This window comes from Pygoscelis adeliae, unplaced genomic scaffold (genome assembly GCF_000699105.1).
Source record: "Pygoscelis adeliae isolate BGI_AS28 unplaced genomic scaffold, ASM69910v1 Scaffold260, whole genome shotgun sequence".
Taxonomy (NCBI): domain Eukaryota; kingdom Metazoa; phylum Chordata; class Aves; order Sphenisciformes; family Spheniscidae; genus Pygoscelis; species Pygoscelis adeliae.
This window is the reverse complement of record NW_008824001.1, coordinates 769,153-782,141: the sequence shown is the minus strand read 5'-3', so window position 1 is coordinate 782,141 and position 12,989 is coordinate 769,153. Positions and strand designations below refer to the sequence as shown.

The following is a 12,989-nucleotide window of genomic DNA, read 5'->3' as shown; positions in this document are numbered from 1 at the left end:
CCCCGTTAGGATACCTGCTTCCCTTAGTCCATAGTGATTCCCTTTTAGTACCATGACTTCTCTTCCATGGCAGCCTGGAAAGGTCGTATCAGACTGTGATGTTTGGTCCTAATTCTTTCTCCTCTGCAATCATGTCAGCTTGCACCAAAAAGTATTTCAGTTGGGTGTATTCTGACTGCTTGGATTGGATCAGGAGCTGTGAACAGATTATCTTGTGCCGTTCTGTGGATTCCCAGAGCTTAGATAGACACAGACTAGAAAGGCGTGGAATGTGGCACAGGCTGACATCGCTGAAATTGGCTTAGAAAGCTGAGAAGAGGCAGGCTTGTACATAAATGTGCCAGGAGAAGGGGAATGTGCTGACTTGCATAGCGCCAAAGCTAAGAGTGGGATGTCTTGGGATGCAGCAGATATGCAAAGGGCTGCCTGGGTCAGACAGCTGAAAATGGACCTATCTGGAGTGTGGAGTAGGCTCAATGTACTGATTCCGGACAATTTAAAAGAAGGAGAGTTGCCAACAAGCAGGCTCATTGCATAACTTAGACATACATCGGAGAATGAACCACTGGATCGATGCCTTGCCACTGATGGAACCACAGATGTGGAGCCAGAACCAGTTCACTTTCATGACTTGCCATACCCATGCTACTTCTGCCAGGATCTGGGGTAGGGACAGACGAATTCTCCCACAGTACGCTGTAAAAACATTGACAGAGCTATACAACTTACTGCAATTTTACAAACTCTAAGCACCACATCTGGAAAAAATGGAACAGGGTGAATGCACGACTTCACTCGTGCAGGCACTTGTACACCCCTTTCCCCTTCCCCCCAAGTGCTTGACCATTATGCCGTCGTTCTCCATTATGGCAAGCTAATACAATGGGAGTGTATTGAAGTTGTCCCTCTCTCAAATTAATCCCGTACCAGAGAGGCACTCTGGCTGGGGAGCTGAGGGCAGGGAAAATCCATGCATGGAAAAGCAGCATTATTTAAAGGCATGGAGTCCTGTGTTGGCATGCTTGGGCTGTGGCATAACAGCTCTGGCTGAGAGGGAGCTAAAAATTGGCAAGACTGATGTCTGAGGGTGGGGTCAGGCAGGAACCTGAGCAGAAACAGACATAATGTGTAGCGCAGACTTGGTATGTTCCTATGTACCACCCCCTCTCCCCCTACCTTTTAAAGTTATTTGGGCTTGACAAATGCTAATCCTCTAAATTGGGCTTAAAACTTGAAACATTGCTTCAGGTGCTTTGGCACTGAAGACCATTCTAGGAGTCTGAGGAGCTCCTCCACGATTTTCCACACGTCATAGGCCTAGGCTGTACCTGCTGTATAGGGCTTTGGCCATCTTTCTGTTGACTATTTAAGGACTGTTTGAAGAGGCGGCAGGTCAAGAGAGAGAATACGTAAGAGCTGTACGTTGCCGGTGTTTTTACCAGGAATGGCAGGTCCAGATTTGCCCTGTGACCTTTCCCCAGCTGGGGGAATTTTTGATGTGCAGTTGCTTCCTGAGTTACGCAGTGAAGGAGTTCATCCCTTGCCTGCACACACCTCAGCTTCATCAGCAATTAGTTATAGCTGTGATGGAGGTTACACTTATGCTCCACTGGATGTATAGTGGAGGAGACTGTAGATGAAGGGCAGAAAAGAGCATCTTTCAGTCAAGCCCCCACTGCCTGTGTGTTCTCAAAACCTATAGAAATTCACTGACTAGAAGTCTAGAGAAGTCTCCAAGTGGAAGCGGAGAGTGTAGACAGCCTCTTTCTCTTACCTATGTCCTTGCAGAACATAGTATCCAAACCTAATTGGCAGAAAATCAGGAAACCAGCACCTTAACTCTGCATTTCTATTAAATCCAGATAGAACAGTTGCCCTATTAAAAAAAAAAAAAAAAGAAAAAAAAGTTCTTTGTGCCTGGGATAATTTGATATTAACACATCAATTAACACACAATATCCTTAGGAAGAGGACCTGTTAGGAGTTTCTTTTCATTTATATAATTTTCTGTCCAGAGAGTCATAACATCTATTCATACACCAGACCTTCACAAATGAGAATAACGTATTCCTTGAAGTAGGACATATTTAAAATTTAATAATCCTTAATAACTCAGACCATATGTTAGGAATTGCCATAATGACTAATGCAGCATATGAAGTCCCATCACCCAGTTTGCATCTGCAGTTCACCAGTACTATATCAAATAAAAAGATAAAATTTTGTATGCAAAAATGAGACTGATGTCAACCATCATACTAGGAAGGAAAACCTCTTAATTGGACGAAAAGAAATGCCAATAATAAGGGTATGTACAAAATAGAAGAAGAGGTGGAAAAAAGAAAATCATTCTGAACCCACTTTTACAGTTCAATAAGAAGGACGCTTCCTAGGAGAGAAGGCAGGCCCGGCTTCTTCTGAGGAATTCTTTGCTTTGAACAAAACGCACAAACTGTGTTGGGCCTCACACTGAAGAAGCCCAATGTCAAGTTCTTCAGAAACTTCCGAGTTACAGAGCCAGGCACATATGCTGCCTCCTTCTGTCTTCCCTTGTCTTCCCATGAATCTGACCCTCTGTTAAATGTCCAGCTTCAACTGGAAGAGTAGAAAATGGTCTCATTCTAGAACAGCTTCTGGTGTAAGAGCCTTGAGCCTTCCCAGGCTCAAAAGGAAATTGCACCCAGGTCTCTACTTGCTGTACGTAAGCTCTGGGTACTGAACTGGAATGCAAAAGGCATGAATCTCATCAATCGTGATTCTGCATGAGATGATGCCACCGTGCTTGTGTTTAACTCAATGGTGTCCACCCTTGCTAAACACGGTCAGCATATGATTGCTGGACTCAGCCTGTGAAGGAGCGGGACACAAGTTAGGCCCAAAGACTTTATCATATTGTGGACTGCATGTGGCTTCAGCTCAGCCTAGAACATTAGATATGTTATGAGTCGTCTAGAAAAAAAATTTTAAAGGCCACTCCAGACAAGCAGGCGTGTAAGCAATTAGGACAGGAAAAGTACAGTTCAGTCTGTTAAGAGTTCAAAGCCTAAGTTCAGTATGGATTGAAACCTGGAAGTTTTAAGTTCCTTGCAAAACCTCTGTGTTTCTGCTTACGGGACATTGGTGGATGATGAAGTCATTTGTTACCTTAGTTATCTTGTGTTCTCAAAAACAGAAGTTCCTTTCAAGCACTTTAAGATGGAAACAGATCTTCTCTTGTTAAAAAGTGAGTTGCAGGCACAGAGCCAAAATTTGCCTGTCAAACTTGTATGAGTACTGGATTTACTTGTATGGATGTAGACTAGGATTTGGCCAATACAGCTTGCCCCAGACCCAGGTGTTTTAAATGGCAATAAGATGCTGTACTCTGGCTAGCCGTTAGTGCAAGGATTGAGGGTGTCTTGGCAGTGAGGTCAAGAAAATGTAGTTGGACTTAGTTCCTAGGCTTATAAAACCAGTCTTGCTGAGGCTTCAGCACTACTTTCACCTATGTGATTCACACTTACATAGCCACCTGTAGCTGTCATTACCTGGGTTAAGTGTGAGGCTCTCTGGGAACCTCTCTGAGGGCTCTTAGTAGCTCAGTAATTTGTGCTACTCTAGGAATTGATTCAGACCTCATTTCCTCTTTCTCTGCGTGGAAGGACTTAGCCTGCTGACACATTTAACCCAGTCACCTCCAGCTATGTGCACGCATCAGTTCCGTCCAGTTAAGCATGGTGCCAAAGCAAGACTCCAACGCAGAATGGACTTCTTTTGCAAGACATAGTAAAAGCTGCATGAGATGAGATGAGCTCATTTAAGCCACAGTTTCGGACATCCAAATACAGGTTGAGTCCTCTGAGGGGGCATTAGAGCTGCAGACCTGTAGGCTGTGCAGCACAACTGATGTTAAACAGCTAGATTACTTATTCATCCATGCCTGGAAGGGTCAGCAGAAACTTCAGCACTTCCACGAGGGAACAAAATCCTTCTGGTACTTTATGAGAGGCTTTCCCTGATTCTCTTCACAGCACACTAATGTAGAAGCCTTACTGCTGCTAAAGCAGATAGCTACTGAGGCTGGAAGCTAGCCCTCTCACCTGACTGCTTGGAGGGCTGTAGCTCAGCTATAGTCAGAAGCACGCAGACCATATGGTGCCCAGATGATGTATAATAGCATTTATTTAGTGGCCTAGAGATCTGATGTTCCACCGCCTGGCAAAAGGAACAACTTCCCTCTAAACAACAGTTATCAACAGGAGCCAACACTTGCGTTGTTTGCTCTTTTGTGATACCATGCCCATGTAACGTGCAGCCAAGAGCTGCATGGAGAAGCTGTGTAGACAGTGTCACAGAATGATGATTAGCAACTTGATGACAACATAAGCCAAAATGCAAGATAAAGCGCAGCATGTAGTTAGCAAACAAGGTACAATTGTCTCCTTCTGTCATTAGGTTGTGGGACAAGAAAGGATGAGGCAGCCTTGAAATATTTTGGTTGCCACTTGTTATCTAGAACACTGCTAACAGAAAGCTGCTAAATCAGCCTAGCCAAAGCCAGAGGTGGAAATGATGTTCTGATGAATTAGAGAGGGCCCAGTGGAAGCTGTTCAAACATAGCTTTTGTCACCTCTACTGAAAAAGTGCTTATTACTTTTATTATGGAAATGCCTTAAGACGTTATATTTTCACACACACCCCACTCTGTTTTGCTAGACACTGTACAAACACAGAGAGAGACCTACTCACCTGTCTGGAGCTCTGGGAGCATTGTGAGCATTGGCACAGAAGTTGCTCTTCAGCCAGCTTTTTTCAGTGTAGTAAGAGGAAATATGCTCAGCCTAATAGCAAAATACCTACTAAAGTAAACTCGGGAGTCTGTCTCTCTCTCTCTCTCTCCCAGTAAAGACGTAGCTTATTTCATGAGTCCAAACTACTGACTATGGATTACAGGGCAGACTGGCTTTGCCCAAAGTTTCTGTCTTAACTCTGCTTTTATTTATTACTTGGCTACAGTAATAGCATATTGTATAAGATTATATAAAACAAGATTGTACTGTGCAAAGGGCCCCAATTTATTTAATCAATATGTCTCATAGTGTCTGGATGATTACATACAAAATGCCAGGGGCAAAAAAGCAATAAAAGCAACAAGACACTAAAAGTATTGTTCAGATAGCTGTGTAATAATCTTAAGCAATTTAATTTTCTGTGTTGAAAGTTAATTACTTACTTTGAAAGACCAATTTAATGTCTTCAGTCAACTAACTAAGTGGCTAAGATTCATTAAAAGGAACCCATATTACAAATACCTTCATGCCACATTGCTTTTATTTCCAGGGATAAAACTTCTCACCCTCTACCCCCAACCAACTTCTGTTCTAAACAGATTTTACACAGTCCTTTTCTCCATAGCTTCTGGGAACAAAAGCTTGAAACAAACCTTTGTGGACTGTGTAAGAACATGCCCAGATATCACAGGTGTCTGACATCAGCCGCATATAGCAGAGAAATGCAAGGAGATTCGCCAAATGAAAATTTCAACTGCCACAGAGATAAAATGGGGCAAACTGTATAGGAAAGTCATTAATGTAATATTGATTAGAGGCTGAAACTCAAGCAAACTGTACCTTTAAAAAAAAAAAAAGTAAAAAAAAAAACAACCCCAAAACTAAGAACAGCAGAGTCAGGAAATGAGCCAGAATTACGTATTGGTATGTAAAGGTAAATATTGGAAACTCGCATAATGTTGCTCAAATGGCCTTTTTAGGTGAGCCTCACTGAATTCAGTACAATTTCCCTGTAGAAGGAAAGCCTGTGAATAGGCTTAAGGGAGGCATGGAGGGATTGGAAGGAGAAGAAATAACTAAAATAAACACACCCTAACCTGTTCATAATAACAGCATCTCTCAAACGCTTTCCTTGCTTTTATAGTCACTTTAAAAAACACCAGTAGGTAACAAAAACATTCCTGCAAAGGGTGTGTGCGAGCACTAAATCCGTCATAGGTAAGAACAATCCAGAATCAGTCACATAGGTGTAAAGTACCCTTCCAGAGTCTGGAAAGTGGTTGTGAAAATAAGCAGCCAGCACCCCTTTGTTTGATATTTGCTCTTTCATAGCAATACTTGAGATCAGTGGTAGGAGAGGCATAATTACCAGCCCTGAAAACCTGGCATAGGGTAAGATCTGCCAGGCATCACTGGTAAGCACATCAGCCAAAACAGTCTCCTGTTTTCCTACCACACTTACCTACTGCCCTCAGGTGACAGTTTTGTCATGTGTTGCCTTATTGCTGAGCATCCGGAGATGTGCACAAGAATCTGATTTGCGCTTTCAGCCAAGAGCCTGAAAGGTTTGAGGTACTGATGTCCCATTTAGATACTGCCAGCATTTTCAAAGCTGCCACTGAATTACTCCTTAATCCTGGAGGTGCTTGAATTTTTACTCATCAAAATTTGCAAAGCCTGCTTTACAGCTTATTAGCTGCTTTGAATCTTATCTCAAGGTGAGGCCCAAGGTGTGGTACACAAAGTAAGGAAGGGAATGCCTTTCTTGCTTGAGGCCCTCAACCCTTAGGCATGTGTAAAGCTTGTAACAGAAGGGGTAGATGCAGGCCCCTGACATGTGGAAGACATTTAAGAGCTTGCATAAAGGACAGGAGGGGGGAAGAGAGAGAGTGAAACATCAAATATGAAACAGAACCCTGGAAGAGCTGCTGTGGGTTGCCAAAGTGAGGGGCTACCTAGAGATTTGACCAGGCATTGGTGTCCAGCCTCTGGAGAAGGCTGACTACTGGGATCTCCACTAGAGAGTCATCTCTCTGATCAGCTGCATCAGGAAATACTTCAGTGCCTCAGCCCCTCTCTTCTCTTTCTGGTATTTTAATCTTCATTGGTTTAGATGGCTACTCAGTTACCCAAATTCTGTGTCCAGAGCTTGGGACAGGAAATTTCAGGGGCAGCAGGCTGCATGCATTGCAACAGGAAGAGAGTAAAACCAAGTACTTCCAACAAGCCTCATCACTGTCTTCTGATTGCTGTCCCATCCACTTTGCAACTTGCCTCCAAATTCTGCTATTGCTGCTATCAGGTAGAGTTTCTGCTAATCACGCAGTTAAAACTAGCACTTCGTGGCAACAGTTTATCCTCCTCTTTGGGGGTTCAGGTAGCCCATAGTCATCTTCCAGTAAGTGAATCAGAGTTCTGCATTTTTGCAGTGTATTCCTTACTCATCCTTTTGTACAAGTTTGATGACTCCTCCTTCCTCTGAGGTCCACATGTAGTAGGACATCCCCAAATACAGTTGTAACAGTGCTGCTGTTCTCTGCCTCACCTAGGAGAAGAGGCCACGGAATAGATGGATGTGCTAAAAATAACAAACACCAATAACAAACACCAGCAAGACAGATGCAGTTTGCATACCTAGACTTGTTACAGCAGAGAAACTAGTTATTGTTAGTTAAATTCTAAGATTATGTTCAGTTAGTTACAAAAAAAAGTCAAAGTCTGAAAGAAATGTTGTGTTCTGACAATTGAAAATTGCATTGCTACCTTTTTATTTTTTTTTTTAATTAGCAGAGGAGGAGGGCAGGCAAGGTAGGAGGGTTTAGATTCATTGCCAAGTTCCCCCGTTTGCCAACAGGATAGCAATAACAGTGTTATAACTTGTGTTTTGCACAACGTATATCTCAGGTTCTAATAAATATACAATGCCTTATCCCCTGAATCAGTAAAAGAAACAGGCAAGCACTAACTACAAGTAATTTTGTTCCATTTAATTCTCTTCCAAAAATGTATCGCAAAGTTCACGAGCTTATCTTGCTAACATGAAACTTGTCAACTCCCCTTTTAACTGACTCCAGCCCCATAGCTTTGAAGCTTGCTAGGGCTGTGGGGCGTAGAGCTGAGCAGATTTCTCATGAGATCTTGTGTATGTGGGGGGGGGCAGCGTGCAACGATTGTGGTCTCACTGTAGCTTTTTGCAACCATTTCCAATGTCACAGTGACCTGCAGTTATTTGAAAAGGAAGTTTCCGGCTGCAAGTATCTTTAATTTGCAACTCTTACCCGCTCACTGAAAGAAGCCGTCTGGGAGTGGTATGCATCCCTATTAAAGTTGTGTGAACGCTTTGTTATATTTTTACATACTCGGTTTACATGACACTTCTGATCTCGTGATGATTACATAGGAAGTCTAGTTAGGTTTGCTTTTCACAGCTAATGAGTGCTACTAAAACAATTTTTATACTTAAGCAATGGGATGCGTAGAGTGGAACCAGCGATGAGTCAGCAGTTAGCTAAGGTTATTTGAATAGCAATATAAACCATGCCTGCCGCAAGGAAACAGTCCACAAAGGTCATACCAAGCGCCTAGTATTTAGACACTACCACCCTGGTGATATGAATGCTCTGAAGACTCTCCCGTTTTTTTAGACCAAGCATCATTCTATTTGACATTTGGATGTTGTCGCATTAAATATCCACTACTTGGTACCTGGATGCCAGGGAAGAATGCTTGACGTTCTTGGTACTATTCACAGTGAGGCATGCCTGCCAGATTGACAGATGCTGCTCTCTCCTCATCTAGGGGAGTTAGGCACTAAAATTAGTAACTATTAAAACAAGTGTACTGAGTAAGGATCTGCTGAATCTCATCAACAAGAAATACTGAAGGGAAGGAGTCACCAACTGCTCTTTCTACAGGAGTTAGGGCTGTAATTCACGAGTAGGGACAGCACAGCTTACAAAATGACTGCCCCCGGTACAGAGATAGCCCAGTTGCTCAAGGATAAGCAGGTGCTGAGCCTCAGCAGCTTACAGCGCACAACGTTACAGCGGAGTAAGGGCAGTGACAACCTTTACAAGTTATTACCTACACTGACGGGGAGCGTGTGTGTGGGGTGTTAGGCCAGATACAGGATGTGCGAGACAGTTCCCTGGTGAGGCACTGCTTCTCACAAACAGCCCTGCAGAGGAAACAGTTTATAAGCTAAAACTCATTTGGGGTTCGGCTCTGTTGCCTCCACAACCACAGGAAACAAGCATTCCAGCCCCGCTCGTGAATCATTGCTTTTGGGAACTTCACCTTGAAGAGCAGGAAAGTCTTTCTTCAGGTAGAATTGATCTCTTTAATCCCTTCTGCTGGGATCATTGCCTAAGCGCCTTCATTTGCCAAAAAGAAAAAAGCACAATAAGAAGCACAGCTGCTTGTGATGGTTCCACCCTCCCTTATTCAATTGTTCAGTGGTTTAACATTCAGCCCGAATGTTGCAGACCTACTTTTAATTCTCTCTTCTAGCTGAGAGGATTCAAGGCCACATTGTCCCAGCCCTCCACTCAAGTGACCTAGCTACAAAACAACTGAATTAATAAAAAAAAAAAAAAGAAAAAAAAAGAAAGACATCCCACCATAAACGCCCTCATGTTCTGCTGACCCACTTCAGTAAGAACACTTGGAGATTCTGCGTGGCTCTTACTGACGCTGATTTTGCCAGGACTGAGAACTGCAGTTACTCTATAAAACCAGTGTTACTGGTTGCAGACAGACACAGACTTTAAGGCACCTTCTGCATCAGAGGTGAGCGGGGGTTTAAAATTTCTTTGCAAGAGAAATCCCAGGCCTCTGAATTACCCACCAAAAGTCCGCTTTTATCAGTCTCTCTGACGCGTTTGTATCAGAGCATTAGATGCCATTAAACTTGAGAGGGTAAAACAAAAGGTTCTCCCAAAGGCAAGGCTAAGAACATTAGTGAATTACAGTTCATCATCACAAGACCAAATGGCTTATAGGCGTTGCTACACAGCGACATAGCCCTGGCCCATAAGCAAGAACCGAACCGGCGTCTAACAATTGGCATTTATTGCTATAGATAAATACCAGCTGCCTCACTCCGAGCCTCAACGGTTTAGTTTATATCACAGGTTTTAGTCTTTCATAGGTACACAAAGTTATGCAAACATGTGAATTTGAATTTGGGGTGGTTTTTCAAAGCTAATCTTACAAAACAACAAGCACTTACTGAGATACCAAGAAATGAAACGTGCGAGCAGTGGGTCTGGTTTGCGTTACAAGGCAGGCCTTAAGTCCTTTTGAAACCCAATCTTTTTCAAACATACACCACATGTGTGTTTGTACATACATGACTGTAACAGCGGCTTGCAGATACCTCTTTTTAATCTCTTCTGTAATGAATGAATTTGATTAAAGAGCCACAATTCAGTGCACACGAAAGCTGCAGTTTGAAAAATCCCGACAGCGTTAGTCCTTGTTGTGGTAGGAGCGGAGCTTCTGTGGGAACCGACCGTATTTTCCCCTGCGTGCTGCACCAGATGAGCTCTGCGGGACTCAAAAAGAACGACAGAAAAAAGCCGCGTTGCGAGCCATTTGCCCTTCAGCGAAGTGAGTGCTAGGAGCTGTAATGCCACCTACTGATGGCTCTGGATACTGGCCTCAAGTTCCCAGCCCGCTCCCTTCAACTGAAGGGCAGCCAGGCGGCCGCTGCAGACGTGCCCGCGGTGCGGAGGGGAGGAGGGAGGCTGGCCTCGGCTGGCGGGCTGGCCAGGACCTGGCCGACTTCGCCTCCATCAGACACGGCGACATCGGTTTCGCTGGTAGATTACGAGAGTTCTTTTTCGAGTTTTTATCTCTGCCCCCTCTAACTGAAAATATTTTCAGCAAAAAAAGCAGCAACTGAGAGAAAACTTATTTTTGAAGCATTTGGATTTCTTCTTCCGTCTTCTCTGACAGCGTTTTGAGCCCTTTTCCCCCCCTCTGTTTTTCAGCACCTTCCATACTCTCCTTCCAGGCCTACTGTTGGCATCCTGTGATCCTTTATATGTTGGCGCAGTTCCCGTTCTTTCGCAAAGCTAACTGGGACTGAAGTAGAGCAGAAGCTTCAGAGCTTTTTCTTACAGGTACCAGTGAACGATTTTTATGGTGGCGTCCTTCTCAAAAGACGACAGTCCCGGTAGGTTATTCAGTGTATTTCTAAAACAAATAACCACTGTCCTCTAATGAAATTTATTAAAAGTTCAGTTTGCAATAGCAGCCTACCAAGAAACAGCAAAACGCTCTCAGCCAAATGACACTTCTTAATTTTGCAACCTAAATTCTGAAGGGATAACTGTAATTCCTAGAAGTGACAGAAGCAGCTCTGATCACCCTTTCTCTCAAGACCAAAAAACCAGAACCACAAGTATTCAGATTACGGCAAAGTTGCTTCAGAGCACTGTAGCAAGTCTGCTATGCATTCCATACCACAAGAGCTAGAGGATATAATTATGAGAAACGGAACAAAAAGGACTGCCTCTTTCTCACACACCCAAAGCACCACTCTCAGCAGAAGCTCTTAAAATTATACTGTATATTGTTCCATTTGGAAAGCAAGAATAACATTTCCAGATAGAAGACAAGGACAGAGGCAGCACACCTTCCTTCTTCATCCAGACCCATTCTCACTGTGCTTTGAAAAAAGATGGGAAGAGAAAAGAAAGAAAAAAATAAATGGTTGCAATGAAATGTAATGAATTCCATATTGTCAGTCCTGCAGACCTGGTAAGAGGCATCATTCAAGCATTCTACTCACACGTGGTATCTCTTTTTTAAGAAAACACTAGGATTTACCATGTAAGTTTTTAAAAAGCAGTATTAATGTTGTACTCGGTGTCAAGAAATGGAGGCGCTAAGGTGGTAAAATACCCCCTCAATTACATCCATAAGATTTAAAATGTTTAATGTGCAAGTCTTGGACAGAAATCATTAATTTACAATGTACTAAAATTTGAAGGATGGGGATTTCTTCATTGTATATGCTCACAGTAGTAAGTGAAGTACTCAGTCGCTGAAGTACAAACATCAGTATGCTTAAGTGACTTATGCTTCATTTTTAAGGCAAAAATAGGTAACAATGCGACTGGTTACAGTTGCAAAAATATTTAGAGATATGATTAGATAAACAGTCCACTTCTAGCATGAAAATTTCAATGATGTACTTAATATAGCAGTGTTTTATTTGAAAAGTTACCATTAAAAATGTAAAATTAATCTAGCTAGGATGAGTAGCACTGACATTTTTACCTGGGCCACGACACTCACGGATCTTTGTCCCTAAACCTCTATCACTGTAAGCTGTCCTCTCTCCCTGCCCATTTCCACTCTTATTACAAAGGTGCAGCTGTGTCTGAGCAGCCCCAGAGTCCACAAAGGAAAAAGCTGGAATGCTAAAAATGCATGCAAAAATGTCCCAACAAGAAAAAAAGAAAAAACAGATCCTGAGAAATAAAATTAATGGGGGGACAAAAAAAAAAAAAGCTATCTGCAGGTATCCAGGGATTTGCTCAGTCATCCTTGTCTTTCGCTCCGTGTTTCAGGATGCGCGTGAATTCAATGTAGTTGAAATTCCCCTTTTTGTCGATGGGTGCCTCTCTGTACAGCTCATCCACCTCTTCGTCTGTGAACCTGTCTCCCATTGTCGTCAGCAGCTCTCGCAGGTAGTCCTCCTGAATGAACCCTAGAATGAGACGTACAGAGAGAAACACAAAAGGGAAGCTGTTTCTTAGCCGAGCCTTCCAAAGCAGTAAGACAGACATACCAACAGACGTGCAATTAACTAATACAGCACATAATATATGCATTTGCACCAAGAGCCCAAAATACTTTCTTGATTGAATTCTAAAGAAATTCCTTGAATGCAAAGGGGAAGGTGGGGAAGTTTGATGCATTTCACACAGGTTTTTGAAAAGCGGCCTGATCTGCTGTGACCTAATAACACCTATTTCCATCTACTGATCTTCAACAGCTTAAAGTGGAAAAACAAGTTTCTGTCACTGCTAGTCTTCATTACCCAAGCTGTCTCTTAATTGAATTATATTTTTCTTGACTTTAATTAGATATATTTGCACATCCTCTATAAACTAGTTTCCTCTGGGGACTAAATAACCACCGGTTGGCTCTTCACTGCTGCACAATACTGTTGCTGGCGGCGGTTTACATGGATACAGTGAACTGCTG

General features: G+C 42.9%; 1 protein-coding gene across 1 annotated transcript in view; it reads right to left on the bottom strand.

Annotated features, from left to right (window-relative positions):
* Positions 1 to 11,695: 11,695 nt before the first annotated feature.
* The window catches only part of LOC103917836 (myosin regulatory light chain 2, smooth muscle minor isoform), a 5,038-nt gene continuing 3,744 nt past the window's right edge, over positions 11,696 to 12,989 (bottom strand). Inside the window, exon 3 of the mRNA XM_009325036.1 lies at positions 11,696 to 12,489. Within this exon, the coding sequence (XP_009323311.1) occupies positions 12,317 to 12,489 (173 nt within the window). The 3' untranslated portion in view covers positions 11,696 to 12,316. The remainder of the gene's footprint in view (positions 12,490 to 12,989) is intronic.